Source organism: Myotis daubentonii, chromosome 3, assembly GCF_963259705.1.
Source record: "Myotis daubentonii chromosome 3, mMyoDau2.1, whole genome shotgun sequence".
NCBI classification, from domain to species: domain Eukaryota; kingdom Metazoa; phylum Chordata; class Mammalia; order Chiroptera; family Vespertilionidae; genus Myotis; species Myotis daubentonii.
In genome coordinates this window covers 173,704,683-173,721,317 of record NC_081842.1, presented here as the reverse complement: position 1 = coordinate 173,721,317, position 16,635 = coordinate 173,704,683, and the positions used below count along the sequence as shown (strand labels likewise).

The 16,635-nt window shown below is 42.9% G+C and overlaps 1 protein-coding gene across 4 annotated transcripts in view; it reads left to right on the top strand.

The window, feature by feature from the left end:
• Positions 1–16,635, top strand: part of CACHD1 (cache domain containing 1) — a 226,927-nt gene that overhangs the window by 72,820 nt on the left and 137,472 nt on the right. For 3 of the 4 annotated variants that reach the window (XM_059689294.1, XM_059689296.1, XM_059689295.1), the window contains one exon: positions 15,938–16,000. In XM_059689294.1, the coding sequence (XP_059545277.1) occupies positions 15,938–16,000 (63 nt within the window). Of the gene's footprint in view, positions 1–15,734; positions 15,757–15,937; positions 16,001–16,635 lie in introns of those variants that run through there. The other variant, XM_059689297.1, reaches the window with a different exon arrangement.

Genomic DNA, 16,635 nt, shown 5'->3' with positions numbered 1-16,635 from the left:
CCTGAAGGGTGTCCTGGATCAGGGTGGGGGTCCCCACTGGGGTGCCTGGCCAGTCTGGGTGAGGGGCTGAGGGCTGTTTTCAGGCTGGGGGTGACTGAACTCCCAAACGCTCCTTTTTTCCTTTTTTTTTTTTTTTTATTCTGGGCCAGCTTTAGCTTGAGGCTTGGCTCCAGCTCTTAGGCCTCCGGTTGAAAGTAGGTTTCTGGCCTTTGCTTACAATGTTGCAAATCTGCTGGCTGAAGTTGGGCGTATTTGTTACAATGTTTCTTAAACTGCCCGCTCAGAGGCAGCGGCAGGCGGGGAACGTTGGTTTCCTCCGTCACTGAGGCAACCAAGCCTCATGTTAGTTTCAAGCTGCCTGGCTGCTGGCCGCCATCTTGGCTGACAGTTAATTTGCATATCTCGCTGATTAGCCAATGAAAAGGGTATCGGTCGTACGCCAATTACCATGTTTCTCTTTTATTAGATAGGATGTTTACTTAGAATTTATATTAGTTCACACAAACACTCCATCCATGCTTTTGTTCCGGCCCTCCTGTCCAGTTTAAGAACCCATTGTGGCCCTCGAGTCAAAAAGTTTGCCCAACCCTGCTTTAAATGATACTTAATGGAAATTTGGATTTATACTAGTACAGAAGTTCAATGTAGGGAACTGTCACTGGTATATCAGGGAGACTCACGGAAGTGTTATGATGTGAAAGACTCCCTGGTGCAGGACTTTCATCAGAACAACCTCAGTAATTCTTATACCCACTGGCCTCCCCAAGGCTGATGGACTCATTATCTATGGAGGCGGGACCCCAGGAATCTGAATTTCGTAACAAGCAAACCAGGATTTGTTTTGTTCCTCTCAAGTTTGATAATCACTACTTTAGCAACACAAATCCGTTTTATATAACCTAATTGAGTACCTACTATGTGCTTTCTGTCATATTCCTCACATAGATAGTAACTAAGTCCTCACTGCTGTGATCATAAGGTAGATGTTATTGAGATAAAGTTTGCATTCCATAAAGTCACCCATTGAAAGTGTATAATTCAATGGTTTTTAGTATATTTCCCAAGTTATGCAACCACCACCATACCCTAATTTTAGAACATTTTCACCATCTCAGAAAGAAACCTTATATCCACTCGTAGTCACTATCACACCCATTCTTAGAGATGGGAACGTGGAGGCTCCGGACATTTGAACAACGTGCCTCCCACCCCACAGTCAGTAGTGGAGCTGGGGGCCATAGTCCAACCTCCTTCCTTCCAAAAGCCATGCTCTTTCCACTGTACCATGCTTCCTTCCAGGAACTCAAGCCAAATTAAATATTTACTCACTGGGGAGAAGAATTTGATGTTTTGGTTTTATCCTTGTTCGGTAGTTTTAGATAATATGCTCTCCCTTCCTGTTCCAGCTGGAATTGTAGGCTAAATAAATGGGGCTTAGTCTTTAGTTCAGGACCCAGTGCAGCCGGATTTTTGAAATTACATGAGCAATCAGCATGCTAAAAAGTGTAATAATGGGAGACAGAAAGCTGGGAGGAGCCGGTGTTTGCTTCTGTCCCCAGTTGGTGACCTATCACATTCCTTCCCTGAGACTTGGTTGTTCTTCTGTCAAATGAGGAAGTTGTACCAAATCTTTTATATATTCACTAAGCATTTGCTGGGCACGTGATGGTATTACACTGGACGTTATATATTCCGAGAAAGTGATAAGAATTTATTTTTTATTTTCCATTGATGTTTAGAGAGAGTGGAAGGGAGGAGGAGAGAGACAGAGAAACATCTCCGTGAGAGAGACACATCGATTGGTTACCTCCTAGGGCCGGCGGTTGAGCCTGAACCAAGGTACGTGCCCTTGACCAGAATCAAACCCGGGACCCTTCAATTCAAGGACCGGCTCTATCCGATGAGCCAAACTGGCTAGGGCAAATGATAAGGATTTTAATGCGAGCTGTGCTTAATTGGGCAAAAACAATATGCCAGGCACCATCCTAGCCTGTCATCCCATTCAATGAGCACTTTGTTTTGTCTCTGTGGAGTGGGAGGTATTTTGCTTAAATTCCCACGAGAAAACATAGGCTCAGAAGGTTTAAATAATTGGCCATGCAGTGAGATAGTGGAGGTCTGGATCATCCAAAGCCCAGAACGTCGTCCCCACCCTCCTCTCCAGGTGAACGGGATGTGTCCTGACCTCTGGGATGTGTCCTGACCTCTGAGAGGTCGCTGCTCATGTTTATAAACAAATACTTGCAATACAATGTTCAAAGTAAATATTTAACGACAGCACTAACGGGGGTGTAACCTTTCTGCCTCTGTTTGGGTAGGTCTGGGAAGGAGTTGGAGGTAGAGCTGGTTCTTGCGTTTCCCCCTCTCCTGCAGGACCTATTGCTCGGGATGTGCAGGTTTGAGTTTTTAGGACCGCTTACCTCTCCGGTTCCTTCAGTGCTCTGCCGGGTAGGGAGCCCTGTGTGTGGAGCAGTTCTAGATTGGGAGGCACCAGCTAGCACTCTGCAACCTATTTCCAACCTCAAGTTACTTCTTCGGCCTTGGCATGTTTATAAAGCCTTGAGCTCCAGTAAACTGGAGATTTGGGGGGGGCTCTGCCAGGTGTTCCCCAGCAGGTCCGATCAGTAATCAAGGGGAAAAGTCACTTTCTCAAGGACCCACCTTGCATGTGGGTTTCTAAAGAAACTTGGAGAAGTCAGTTTGTTGAGACTGGGAGCCAAGCTTGTGAAGGCGCTGGGAACTAATGTGAAAGCCATTTCCTGGAAATACAGACTTTTTAATAGGTCTTGTCACTTTGGAAAGCCTCGGAAATGCTGACTTGGAAAAGTTCCTGGCATTCGGATGGGGACACGGATAATCTCAAATGACTTTTTATTCCTGGGAATAGTTGTTCCTTTTGAAGGAGTTGTAAAAGTGTCTACATCTTGAGCTCTTCCTGTGCATAAGGAACCGGTGCTGTGCATGGACCGGGCTTCGCAAAATGCCCAGGAGGTGCCTGTTATCAACACCTCTGTTTTACAAATTAGGAAATGGGCAAATCTCATCTTTCCAAGGTAACAACAGGAGTTTTTAAAACTCTCCTTCCACATCCCTATTTGGTGTTTTTTGTTTGTTTGTTTGTTTAGCCCTAAAAACTTGAAGACAAATTTTAACCAGCGCTTATTTATTTATTAAAGCTGTGTTGTGCATTTGAGCCCAGAGACCCATCGTTCACCAGGATGTGAATTAGTGATTACTGTTGAGACTCATGGCAGGTCTTGCTGGAGCCTCTTGTTACCATGGCATTTGCCGCACGTGACAAGCACCCTGCCTGTGAGGGCCTGAAAAACAATGGCCAGGAGGACCTGGGAGACATGTGTGCATCCATATTAGCATCACATTTATTCCATAAAAGGCTAACTGCTTTGATTTATGTCTTAAATGTCCACGTTTAAACTCACCATTTTCCAAATTGGCTTTCTTTATTTAAATTTTCATCTTAAAAAAATGTATCCCTTCAACACTTGACCACTCACTCGTCCTGCCACAAGTTTGACAGATGAGTTTATATAAAATTTTTTAAAACACAGTTTAATTCAGATTATATCAGCAAGTATAAAGTTTTTGAAATATCCAGCCATATGGCAGGAAGACCCAGCATTAGTGGCGTCTCACAAGTCCAACAATTGGCATTTCCATGAAATTCTAGCACAATAATAGAGTGGAAATTTTAGGATCATTGAGTTTTTGTATAATCTAACCCAGTTTTCCATTTTATAGGTGAAGGAATCTAGGTCCAGGGAGGCTAAATGACTTCACCCAGGCAGAGAGCTAGTTTGTAGAGTTGCAATTTGACATTGTTAATTTTGTGATAAGTTTTGATTTATAGTATCTTTTACTTAAAAAAAGGTATCTCTTTCAATTTAAAGACATACTAGAAATTGCATTTATAAAAATTCTCTCTATTTGGATATGGGAGCAATGAACATTTCATTTGAAAAACATCCAAACAACTTCACAGTAGCATATTTTAAAATGTCAAAAATTAGCCTTCACCTCAGAATGCAACATCGCAACTGTGCTGTAACCCACAGCCGTTGTTTTTCATTAAACTATTCCGAAATTATTTTTTAACAATTATTTCTCAGTCTCAACCCATAGCGTTGGTCAAGCTGCTATAGGGATTTAGCAAAAGTGAATGACTAGCCCCTCAGGGGGTTTTATAATTTTACAGAGGAGATGATTCAAGGTCCTTGGAGTGTCAAACTGGAAGCTGCTGCAGTTCATTTGGTTCTTAAAGTTGTCGCCCACCTTTGGGAGGTAACTGTTTCTAAGTGGAGGTACGGTTCTAGGACAGTGGGTGTATGGTTCTGAGCATGTGGAATATAAACCTTCATAAAACACCTCAGCTAAAAATTTATTTTGGGGGGAATATACATTTATTCATGTACTCATCCTATATAATAAAAGGCTAATTTACAAATAGACCGAATGGCAGAACAATTGAACAACCAGTCGCTATGACGTGCACTGACCACCAGGGGTTGTGTGCAGAATATGGCAGGTCTTGGCCACGGTGGGATGGTGGAGCAGGTGAATGGGGGCGCCAGACCAAGGCAGGGCCACCCGTCACTGTAATCAGGGCAAGCCTCTGGTGGTTACTGAAAATTCTTTACTCCCGCGTGCTGTGCTCATACCTGCCAGCAGCGCCGGACCTGCTTGCACCTGCTGCCGGCTCTGGAGCCGCTGCTTGCACCCGCTGCCAGCCCTGGCCCCACTTGCACTCACAGCCAATGCTGGAGCTGCCACTCACACCTGCTGCAGGTGCCCAGCGCCAGTCCCGATCAATTGGCGCAATCAGCGGGTGCAAGAGGCGACTGCTGGCTCTGATCGCCCCTGAGGGCTTCTCCACCTCCCCCTGCTCCTGAGGGGTGATAGGGGCAGCAGCTGCCGCTTGTGCCCACTGCTGGCATCAGCCCCAATCACTCTGCACCATCAGCAGGTGTGAGTGGGAGCTGTGGCAGCAGGAGCGGGGCTGCAGGCAGACAGGGGACCAGGAGCTGCAGCGGGAGAACCCGGGCGGGGATGCAGAAGATGGGCCGAGACCCATCCCTGTGCTTACCACAGCTTCATGGCCCACAGTTCCTTTCAAGGTGCATGAATTTGTGCACTGGGCCCCTAGTTAAGAAAATATTTGCTAAGTGCCTACCTTATGAATAAAATACAACTCTTCTTCCTGGCTTGAAATACCTCCACAGTGTAGCCTCATTATTTTTATTCCATTTCGTTTTGTTTTATTTCCAAAAGCTCCTCTTGAAACTGGCTTTGCATTGTAATGATTGATTTTGGGGTCTTTCTCTGGAATGTGAGCTTTTCCTGGAAGAAGCAATGACCTCAGCTTTGAACACCCCTCCTAGTATACAGCCCAATGCTTAGTAAGTCCTTTATAAGGATTTTCTTGAGGCCAAGGGACTTAGAATATAGGTTCACGTAGATGGGTTTTGTTAGTTATGCTCATTCTTGTATCCCTGTCATCTAGAACAGGGCTTGGTTGAATGTGCTAAGCACAGACCCTCTCCGGGAAGGCTCCGAAATGCTGTCACCCAAGCTCTTTTTCTCTTGTCCTGTTTAACTCTGACCTCGAAGTCAAGCCCAAGTCCCATCTCTTTGGAGTTGTCACTCCCTCTTCCTGCCCACTCCCAACTCCGCCCGCACCGGCGCCTCTGCCAAGCCCATGGTTCACACCGAGTTCCGTATTGCATTGTTCATAGTCCTTCTTACTTTGTAATTCTTAATTTCTTCTCCCAACTAAAATCGGCTTCTTAAAAACATGGGGCCATCTTTTACTTGGTTTCTGACTCCTTCAGAAAGGACATGATTGGTTGACTGAGTTATTAATTAAACATCGTCGCTTAGGTCTGGAAGAATAATAAGATTTTAGGGTTTCCAGTCTCTTTGTCTTTAGTGGGTGGATTCCCAAAGACCTGAGCATTTGTGTGGGTTTGGGCGCCCACAGAACACTAAATATTGAAGGCTTATACACTTAAAGTATACCCCACCCCGAAAATAAACACACAGCCTTTAAATAACTCTCTCTTTTTTTTTCTTTCAAGGTGAAACAAACAAACAAAAAGAAGCCTTAATGGAGATCTTGGGGGTGGGGAGTGGGAGAATGAGGAGTTCGGGGAGTGGAAATTTGGCACCATCTGCAAAGCATTTGGGCAACTCAGCTTTCCATTTCTGAGAGGTTGCCATGTGCATTGTCATGAATATTACTTATAGTCAAGTTACATTGGCTAAAGGCTGGATCTTTCCAACATGTGGAACTGATTTACTCGCCTTTTCCCCTCTTACCCCCTTTGAAAGCCAAAACAACAACGACAAAGAAAAAAAAAAGTCCAATAACCCCCCTGAAGCTGTATTGCATTTAGAGAAGGGTTTCTGTCTTGTTTTGCCTGTCTTTGTTCTCTGGCTTCATAGTTACCCTCCCTCTCCTGGGTTTGAATGCTACAACAGGAAATCTAGTGATCAAGACTAGAAAGGTTGCTCGCTGAGATGATTGCTTTAGATTTTCCCTGCTAACTCAAGACTGCAAGCTACTCCTTTTTTGTAATTTCTTTTGAGGGGTAGAGTGGACCCAAACAGGCAGCCCTTTGTCAAGGTGACACTTGTCGCGGACTTGTGGCTCTCCCACATGCTTTCTTACTATTCAGAGCTCATGTTGGTTTGAAGGGGGTTCAGTTAAATGCCATCACACCAAGGAATTAATAATTTGGTTCTTTTGTGAGTTTGAAGTATCTGCAAAGCTGTGTGTGTATGTTTAGAGCCCATAGAGGACAGGGAAGGAAAACAGGGTGAAGGGGGAACATTTTTTATCTTAAAGAGAAAGGATACCTTCCTCCATCTTTTTGCGAGCTGGTTGAGTAACAAACCATAATAATGATCTAATGCCTAGATTAATGGATACACAAATGCTTGTTTATGCTCACTGTGTACAAGGCACTGTGGTAAGAATTCCCTGGCATAGCCAAAAGTTAGGACCTAGAAATCCAAAAGAGTGGAAGGAAATAAAGTAAAATGTGTAAACAGTAGTTGGTTTTTACTGAGTAGTCAGAAATAGCTTTTTTCCCCTCTTCTTCCTTTACATATTTTCCAGCTGTTGTTTTTTCTTTACAGTGAACATATTATTTAAATTGTAGCAGAGACTGTCTTTGCTACAGAAGCCCAGAGAAGGGAGCGATTACCATTGGTGAGAGGTTAAGAATGAAGTGGGACTGAAGTTGATAAGTGTCAATACAGATATGTTTGTTCTCCCCATTCCTCCATCATAGAATAACTATCAGTAAGAGAATTAGCCTTTAAAGATTAACTAGAAGAGAACAATCATAGAATAACTATCGAGGCTGTTTGGGTAACTATCACAATACTATGTGAAATACATTCATAATGTTTTTAGTGCACTCTATATAAATTCTTCACATTTATGAGGTTGAGTTAATACATGCAAAGTACCTAGTGCCGGACAGAGAGCACTCACTATATTAAACAATAGCTATTACCATTTTTATATATAGCAACCTTACACCACAACAAGGAAGTCTGTTAGACCAGGACACAGGCACCCAGTGTACCATTTGCACAAGGTCATCTATTGTGTGCTGATTCGTTTTGTTTTAAATTCCCAATCTAGGCCTCTTCCTCTGCCGTGATTTTCAGCACCTAAGCATTTCCCTTTGTCATAAACCTGGAATAGCCTTGTTTCTTGCAAGTCACTGTGGTTTTCAAGACCTAACCTTCCTCATAGGGATCATGCAGAAGCCCTTGGGTTTATTTTTTCCTCTGAAAGTTCTGCAGGTGAGGATGCAGTGCAGATGGTTCTCTGAAGAGTGTAGCTGTAACTCTATGTGTATGCCCCCTTTTTTGAGTGTGACAACTCTTTGAAAAATGCCACTCTCCATTGTGCAGGAAATACATGCTCTATTTTGAGACTGAGGTGGAGGGATGGGGAAGAAAGAAATTATATTTTGTATTCCTTAGTCATGGTCAAGCCCTGTTATTATTTTGGCCACTTTCTAGATGTTACATAAGTTTTCTTGGTTACATTGTGTTCACATAGAAGATAATACATAAACTGGGAAGTAAGACCAATTTTGCATCTGACTTGGCCACTTACTGACCGTCAGCTTTGGACAAGTTAAACCCCTCAGAACCTCAGTTTCCTCCTCTGCAAAATGAGGACAAAGTAACTACTATCAAAGGTTGTTGTGACTATTAAATGAGATAATGTGTTATAAAGCATCTGAATCCATCCTGGACCCTTGATAATATACACGGTAACATTATTATGTGTTGTGCACTCCCCCTCCCCCCCACACACATACATAATTAGAACAATACTTGTATATGCAAATGCTTTTAAAATATTAGCAATGAAAGTAATTATTATAATAGCTGTGCAATATTCTCTTGATTGAATAAAGAGTAATTTAATCGGTCCCCTCCCTATTGTTGACATTTAGTTATTTTCGATTTTTCTTTTTAGTGGTAACCTTTTTAATACTCTGAGTAAACTATTTTCTTAAGCCACCTATATTCAGAATGGGCAAGTTTAGGGGTTTTTTAAAATGACGGGGATTTATAGCACCGGGTTTGCAAACTCAGAATGCAGAATGATGAGCCTCCTTAAGGTAATGACATCTTCTGGACATTCCATATGTTTAACAGGGCGAGGTGAAATAGTCTGGTAAAAATCAGACAATGTTTAATCGGGGCAGAAGGGAGCCCTTAAAACCTAGTAAAAGATTATTCATGCTCAGGGCAGAATAAAGTCATGCATATGTTTTCTTTCCTGAAACACTTAAATTAAGTTGCCTTTCATTCCCTGTGCACTGATTGTTGGAGTTTGTTTTAATGACAGCACTTTCTCTTTTAACGGTTAAAGTTGGTCAGCTTCTTGAGATAGCAGTGGTCATCTATCTTTTCCGCCCCTTTGGCCACAATTCCTAGATCACAGGAAGAAATCCAGAGCAGAATTAAGCTATTAGTGAGCTGTCAGCCAAATTGGCTTGGGACAGAAACCTTGTAAACATCAAGAGAATAATCTTGTGAATAGAAATTCAGTCCTGCATTTTCTTAGCAAAGATCAGGGAAGGAGACCAACAGAACCTCATTAGGCTTTACAGAGGTTTTTATTTCTTCACTGTGGTGGTGTGCTATACCATTCATTTAAATATCTAGTTAAAATTTGGCAGAGCTGTTGGAAATGGGAAGGTGGGGCCAACCGTCTGGACTGGTCATCTTATTAAATACTCATGTAATTGTTCCTGTTCCAGCAAAGTGGAATTCTCTTGCCATCTGTTACGCAGGCTCAATTAAACAGAGAGATTTGGGAGGGAAGGCAATGGGGTCGGGAAGGTGGGTCAGTGGAGCAGGGCGTGGGGACCATGGTGCCACCCGTAGGTGGGGGAGAGCAGGCTCCGCAGCACACACACCCAGAGACAGGCAGAGCAGGATGCCTTCTCTTCTCTTGCAGTAGCGGTAGGGGGACTGTATTCAATTGTAACATGATTCTTTAATGTCTAACTTTATTGGAATTGAACTTCCCTTTTGAGGGACGAGGGGAAAGGCAGTGCTTAGGGAGTAAAGGAACAGAATATGCAACAAGGAGGTTTGATTAAATTGTGTTATATAGATTTAGAGCATCCAGGTTGGATGAAACTCTCATTAAGACACCTTTTTTTTTCTTGCTGAAAATTCAGGTTTGTACAGTACCATCGGGTGAGAAGTTAAAGAACTACGTGCATTATGTTATGTACTTAAGAGTTTGAGGGAGCAATGAATACGTGGCCTCAGGGAGGGCTTAGGAGATCCTGTCTGTGACTTCCTATGTGACTCTCCGGTTGGTACAGCCCCCGTTTCATTTGGATTACAGACTGGGGTGTTGATTTTTCTTTGAGGGTGTATAATAGCCCAGTTACTAGATTCTTGTCCTTTTAAAAAGCGTGTAGTTTTTAAAACATGCAGAAACATTTGGCCGGGGTATATTTTAAAGAGACGGCCTGGAATGTATGTCTAAGGTAAACGTATTGAAGTGTGGCAGACACACAGAAGAGTGTCCAGTCATAAGTGTTCCGCTTGAAGGTTCCCACAACAGTGAGCACAGCCTGTAGCAGCCCCCAGACCAGGAAGTGGAGGTTTCAGCATTCCTGGGGCGGCCTTCACGCCCAATGCTGTCCACTCTCACAGAGGGTAGCCACTACCAGCAGGGTACGAGTTCTGTCTGTTTTTGAACTGGGTACAAATGGAACCGTACACCCTGTCTTCTGGTGTCTGGCTTCTTTCACTCAATATTATGATGTCTGTGAGAGGCGTCATGTTGGTGCATGGTGCAATCTTATGTGCATTCCCATCCCTGAATATCCCGTTGTGTGAATACACCACCCGTTATTTGTCTGTTCTATTGCTGATGCGCATTTGTAAAATATTTTCCAGGTTGGGGTTATTATGAGTGGTGCTGCTATGAACAGTCTTATGCTTTTCTTTTGATAAACGAATGAGCACATTTCTGCTCAGTACACGTCAAGGATGGGAACTGCTGGGTCATGGGATACGCACATCACTCACTTTAGAAGATACTGGCAGTTTTCCAAAGTGTGTGTGTTAATGAGAGACAGGTCAGCTTGTCTTTAGATCCGAGTCCTCGGTTCTCATGAGCATAAGAATAAGGCATCTTGCCATTGTTACTGTTTTTTTTATTATTATTATTGTGGAAATAAATGTAACTAATAAACAGGATTCAGTGAAATATTTCTAGGTAAAATAACTTTATAAATATATATATTTTCATGATTTTTTTACAGAGACGAAGGGAGAGGGATAGAGAGTTAGAAACATCGGTGAGAAAGAAACATCGATCAGCTGCCTCCTGCACACCCCCTACTGGGGATGTGCCCACAGCCAAGATACATGCCCTTGACCAGAATCGAACCTGGGACCCTTCAGTCCGTAGGCCAACACTCTATCCACTGAGCCAAACCAGTCAGGGCATAAAATAACTTTTTGAAACTCCTCACCCATTTTAATGATTTTTTCACTATGCAGAAAAACATATGTTTACTTTCAGTATTTGACAGGAGTGTGAGAGAATCATGGGCAAAGGTGGGCAGTATTTCTGCCATTGGCGGCATTTGTACACTGAGGAGAGAGTTCAGACTCTCCCGGCCGGTTGTGCTCAAATGAAGAGTTCACATTTCTGGAATTCCTTTTGTCCTCCAGGGGGCTGATATAAGGGAGCGTGACAACTTGGAAATAGAATGCAGGTTACCCACCCACGCACCCACCCGTTCCCTATCCCTGTTGCTGTGTCTAAGTCATCCCCGAGGACTGAAGAAGCTGGTCTTTTCGGATTGCTCATCATTTTTTATGTTTTAGGAAAACTTTTCCATTTCCATTTCCTAAGTTCTCTAGTGACCAAGAAATTATTTACCCCAAAGTCACCAAAATGTCAGCTACGTATATCATTTGGAATTTTTGGCTCAAATAAAAAACAAAGCCCCCCCATAAAACCTGTATTCAGTTCTTTTCACAGTTTTACATAGCAATAGAAAGTAATAAAAATAAAGACCTTTGTCTGGACCTCTTAATTATTCCTGATATTGGTCATATATATAAGGTCATACCAGCACATTGGATCTTGCTTATAATAAATGGATAAAAAACACACAAATCCTTTTTTGTTTTCTACACGCAGGCATTAAGATTCCTAGATTATCCTGAACAAAAAGGTGAAGTGAATAAAATTGACAGCTCTGCTCAAAGCAATGCCTGTTTTTAAATCCAGACCCAGGTTCCGACCCCAGCGCTTGAATTTTATACCTGTGAAACGTTCTCTGGCTTTGGAGCCATGGATTTTTAGATCTGTAAAAGTGGTTTCAGATCCCTGCCCTTCCTACCACATAGGGTTGTTGTGGGGATCAAATCTAACCATTTATGTGAAATTATAAACTATGAAAGTACTAAACTAAACCTTTGAGAGCTGGGCTTAGCAGGCACTGTGTTTTAAGAAAGAAGAGTACTGTCCGTTGACCTAGAGCAGCTATTTTCAACCTTTTTCATCTCATGGCACACAGAAACTATTAAAATTCTGTGGCACACCAAAAATATATATATTTTTTTAGATCTGGCAAAAATAGGTATAATTTTGTTTCACTCACACCATATGGCTATTGTTGTATTGGCTGTTATCATTTTTTTATTATTATTTGACAATCTAAGGGAGAAGAGGTCAGTGCCCCTGACTAAGTAGCCAGATATTGCATGTTTTAAAAATTCTTGTGACGCACTGGTTGAAAATCACTGAGCTACAGTGTAATGGAAACTCCCTCTGTACCTTGAGAGCTTGTGCACACACATGAGCCTGAACTTTTAACCTCGCACCAGACACCACTGGCTGACCTGTTTAGTTATGAGTTACTTGTCTGGGTTCTGCTGGCTTCTCACTAACACCCCTCCCCACAGGGGAAGAGAGAAGGACAAAATTTTTTGCTTTGGTGGTAGCCCCAAGCTATGATCAGGTCACCTTTCACTCCTGGAGGAGGGGCTCGAGGGCCATATGAAATAGGCAGTCTGCAGAATCACTCCCGCTCATCTCTGTAACTTCTTTCTTGCTTTTAAATTTTTATTTTACCCATCTATACTTACTAGGTGTAGGATATGTAGAAATGCTTACAAGGCATAAAAACAACCACATAAAAGTATTAGCAATCATCATTAATACTTGTTACAATAATAAGTGAGTAAGACAGGGACTGAAACAGCCTCACGGACACGTCCCCGCATATATTCCTTATTACTGCCAAGGAATCCACCGTTCTTTTAACACTGGAATGTCATTGCCAGGAATGAAATACAAAGTTGACCACACTCACCAAAATCTTGAGACACTACATGAATTATGTTAATCATCATAATAAAAGGCTAATATGCAAATGGTCATCACACTGTGACGACGAAAGGACCAATCAGCAGGGACCTGACTCTGCGTGGTGCCTGGCCGGGGTGGGGGACCTCAGGCCGTGCCCCCCACTCGGCGGGGCTTGATGGGGGACCTCAGGCCATGCCCCTTGCCTGGTGGGGCTTGACGGGGGACCTGAGGCTGCGCCCCCCCGCCCAGCAGGGCTTGATGAGGGACCTAAGGCTGCACCCCCAGCCTGGGGCCAGGCCGGGGGGCCTGAGGCTGTGCCCCCTGCCCAGCAGGGGCTTGACAGGGGTGGGGTCGGCTGGGTCTGGGTCTCCTGCGATTTCGAGGTGCACACAGGTGGGCGGGGACTTGACTCTGGGTCCTGTGGCATGCCCCAGACTCTGACAGGAGGGAGATTTTCATATACATTTTACTAATTTTCTTTCATCTATGACACTTCTATTATAGAGAAAGGGCAAATAGCAATATTGAAATATTTTCTCTAATTAATTCCCTTTTGATGTGCATGAATTTCGTGCACTGGGCCACTAGTTTTTAATAAAAAGTGTTTTCTTGGTCCTGAGCAGGTTTTAAAAATCAAATTCTATAAGAACACAGAATATGGTCTGGGAATGTGGGTGGCAGTGACATTGACTGAGACTCTAAAAGCATTATAAGGTGTGTACCAGAAAACTGGGAGCTTAGAGTTGTAGGAATGAAAGTCTACAGGCCCATAATCCCTTTCCTAGAACAGTCTCTTTTAGGATTCAAGATCCTGATGCCTCTTTTTTAAAAAGAATATGATTTTATTGATTTGAGAGAGAGAGGAAGGGAGAGGGAGAGACAGAGAAGCTTGATGTAAGAGAGAATCATCAATTGGTTGCTGCCCCCCTCCCCCGCATGCACCCCAACTGGGGATTGAACCTGCAGCCTGGGTATGTGTCCTAGCTGGGAATCAATCCTGCAGCCTTTCAATGCATAGGACAACACTCAACCAAGTCACACTGGCCAGGGTCATCCTGATGCCTCTTATTGATAGGACACCCCAGTAAGATCTGGAGCAGAACCCTATAATCAGATGCATTAATACATCTGTATTAATGAATGAATACATTAATGAATTAATACATCTGAATAAGGTGAATGAATACCCACACCAAACGTTTTAAAGAAGACTATTATTATACAGCAATTGAAGTTGAGATTTACTACCAAATAAATTTAGTTCATGTCATATTTTACTAACAAACGTGTCATTGCAAAATTTTTGATTTTCCGTGCTTTTGAATTTTAGAATTGCATATAAGGGATTGTGGGTCTGCGTTGTGTCCAAGTGTCATCTGCTAGCAGGAGTAGTTTTATATGGGCAGGTAGCCACTTCTTAGGAGACAATAGAGTTAGAAGCACCGCCTCTGGAGTCACACTGCTTGGGTGCAAATTCCAGCCTGGCAGAGTGACTTTGGGTAAAGTCTTTAACTTCCCCAGGGTCTTACCTTTGCAGCTGTGGGGCTGCAGATTATAAAGATTAATAGTAAGGTTTTCATGTGAAGTACAATGTGTGTATCAAATATGCACCAGTTTCCTCATCTGTATAAGGGAAATAATAATAATGCGTGTCACAGAGATGTTTTATGAGACTTAAATAAGTAAATAGATGTCACATGCTTAGAATAGTGACTGCCCCATCATCAGCACTGAGTAAATAGTAGCCAATATCATTATCATCGCGGTTACTAAAAGTCCATACGTTTCCTGTCAGCAGAGTCATTTTTAGGAAAGAGAAAATCAATATTTATTGAATGAATGAGTGGAGCATTGGAAAATTATACTAATCCATAATAAGAATGTTCTAGACTGTAATTCCATCCCAGTTCTTCCCAAGATTCTTTGCTTCCTCCCTCTTCCTGCCACCATCACCACCCAGAACCTTTATCTTCCTTCATTTGCACAGTGCTTGATGAACTTGGCACTTGTCTTCATCATCACAACCACGCCAGTGTGTTAGGCTGTCTGGGAAGCTGTCCTAGAGGCTGACAAACCCTTGGCAGTCAGATAGAAAGGCAAAAGGGAACTGTTGGCTGACATTTCCAGGCCTGACTCCTTAGTCACCTGGAGAGTTCCAGAGGTATCTTTAAAGTTTTAGGGTAAATGATGAGGCGGCGGCAGCTGCTGCTGGTGGTGGTGGTGGGGTGTGTGTGTGTGTGTGTGCGCGCCTTTCCCAGACACATATCTTAGATCTCCCCCCCCCCCATTGTTATATATCAGTCTCTTGTGATAGCTTAGTAGTGGCAGGGTTTGATAAAGTCCTAAGTCTGCAGACATTTTCAATGCCGGCAATGTATGGAGGGAGCAGGGGGACTGGCTAGGCAGAAACCAGTGGAAGAATGTGTGCTTGTGTGTCACAGTTTGGACTCATGTCTTGGCACGGCTGCCACATTCCCTGGCCTGTAAGAACTGCATCTTCTCTTAAGGCCACACATACTTGGCAAAGCCCTGTTTTGTTCCTTTCCCGAGGGGGTGCTTAGGTAGCGAAGGTGATGGATAATATGGGCAGGTCCTGGTTGGACCGGGGCATGAGAGAATATGGAAAGAATCCTCTTTAAAGAGCCTTATTACGCTGGATGTTGGTGTCTGTAAACAATCGCAGCATTCAGGGAGTTCAGGACTTAAATGAGAAACACAACTTTGTCAGATTATGCCGCTCGGATAAAATGGCATAGGCTCCGGAAATCTATAATTAAACGTATTTTTGAAGAAAATGAAAAATATAGTGTAACATCTGGTTTATTTCACTACAGAAGTGCCTGGGCATTGCTTATGTAAGTGCGATTGACTTTGGCTGATATTTGGATTTCTCCGTGTAAAATTTCTGTATTTTAATTAAAGTTTATGTGCTTGACTCTGTTTGTGGTGTAAACAAATGGCACACACACACACACACACTCTAATGGCCGTGTTACTTAGAAAATCTAATGTGTGTTCATTTTCTTTCTGTTGCAGCGGATATTCAACTCCTTTGTTTACACTGAGAAAATCTCAAATGGAGAAAGTGAAGTACAGCAGGTAAGAGGTTATTTACTGCTTGACATTCTCCATCTCGGTCTTGGCTCTTGGATGTGGCTTCGTAACTCTTTCCACGCAACCTCCATGTGGGGTTTCCTGTGACCTGTGTCTGAATCCATAGGCATCGTAAGCACAGTGGTGATATGGATGGTTTTCTTTTATGTGTGCTGTACTTTGGAAATATTTTGCATTCCTTTTGTTGTTTTGGAAATTCCTAAACATCTCATATTTAAAAGTATTAGGAAATTATTTTGTCTGATATAGGAAAAAGTGCCCAGGTTTTGGAATCGGACAGGCTGCACATCAAATTCTGGTTTTCTTACTTACTTGGGGGCCCCCGGTAAGCGATGTAGCCTTTTTGAGCTGCAGGTTCCCAGTCTTCCATAGAGGGAATAGAATATCTGCCTGATAAGATTGTGAAAATGAAATGAAATCATGGCAAATTAACTGAGCATAAATGAAACCCTTATGTGGAAAGTTTGGGCATAGAAGCAGCTCAGTAGATACTGACTTCTCTTGTTCTTTTCTTTCTCTTCCCCTCCTCTTGTATTCTTCCTTTGCTTCTTTCCTCCCATCTTCTTTCCATCCTCTGTTGCAGGGGTCCTCAAACTTTTTAAACAGGGGGCCAGTTCACT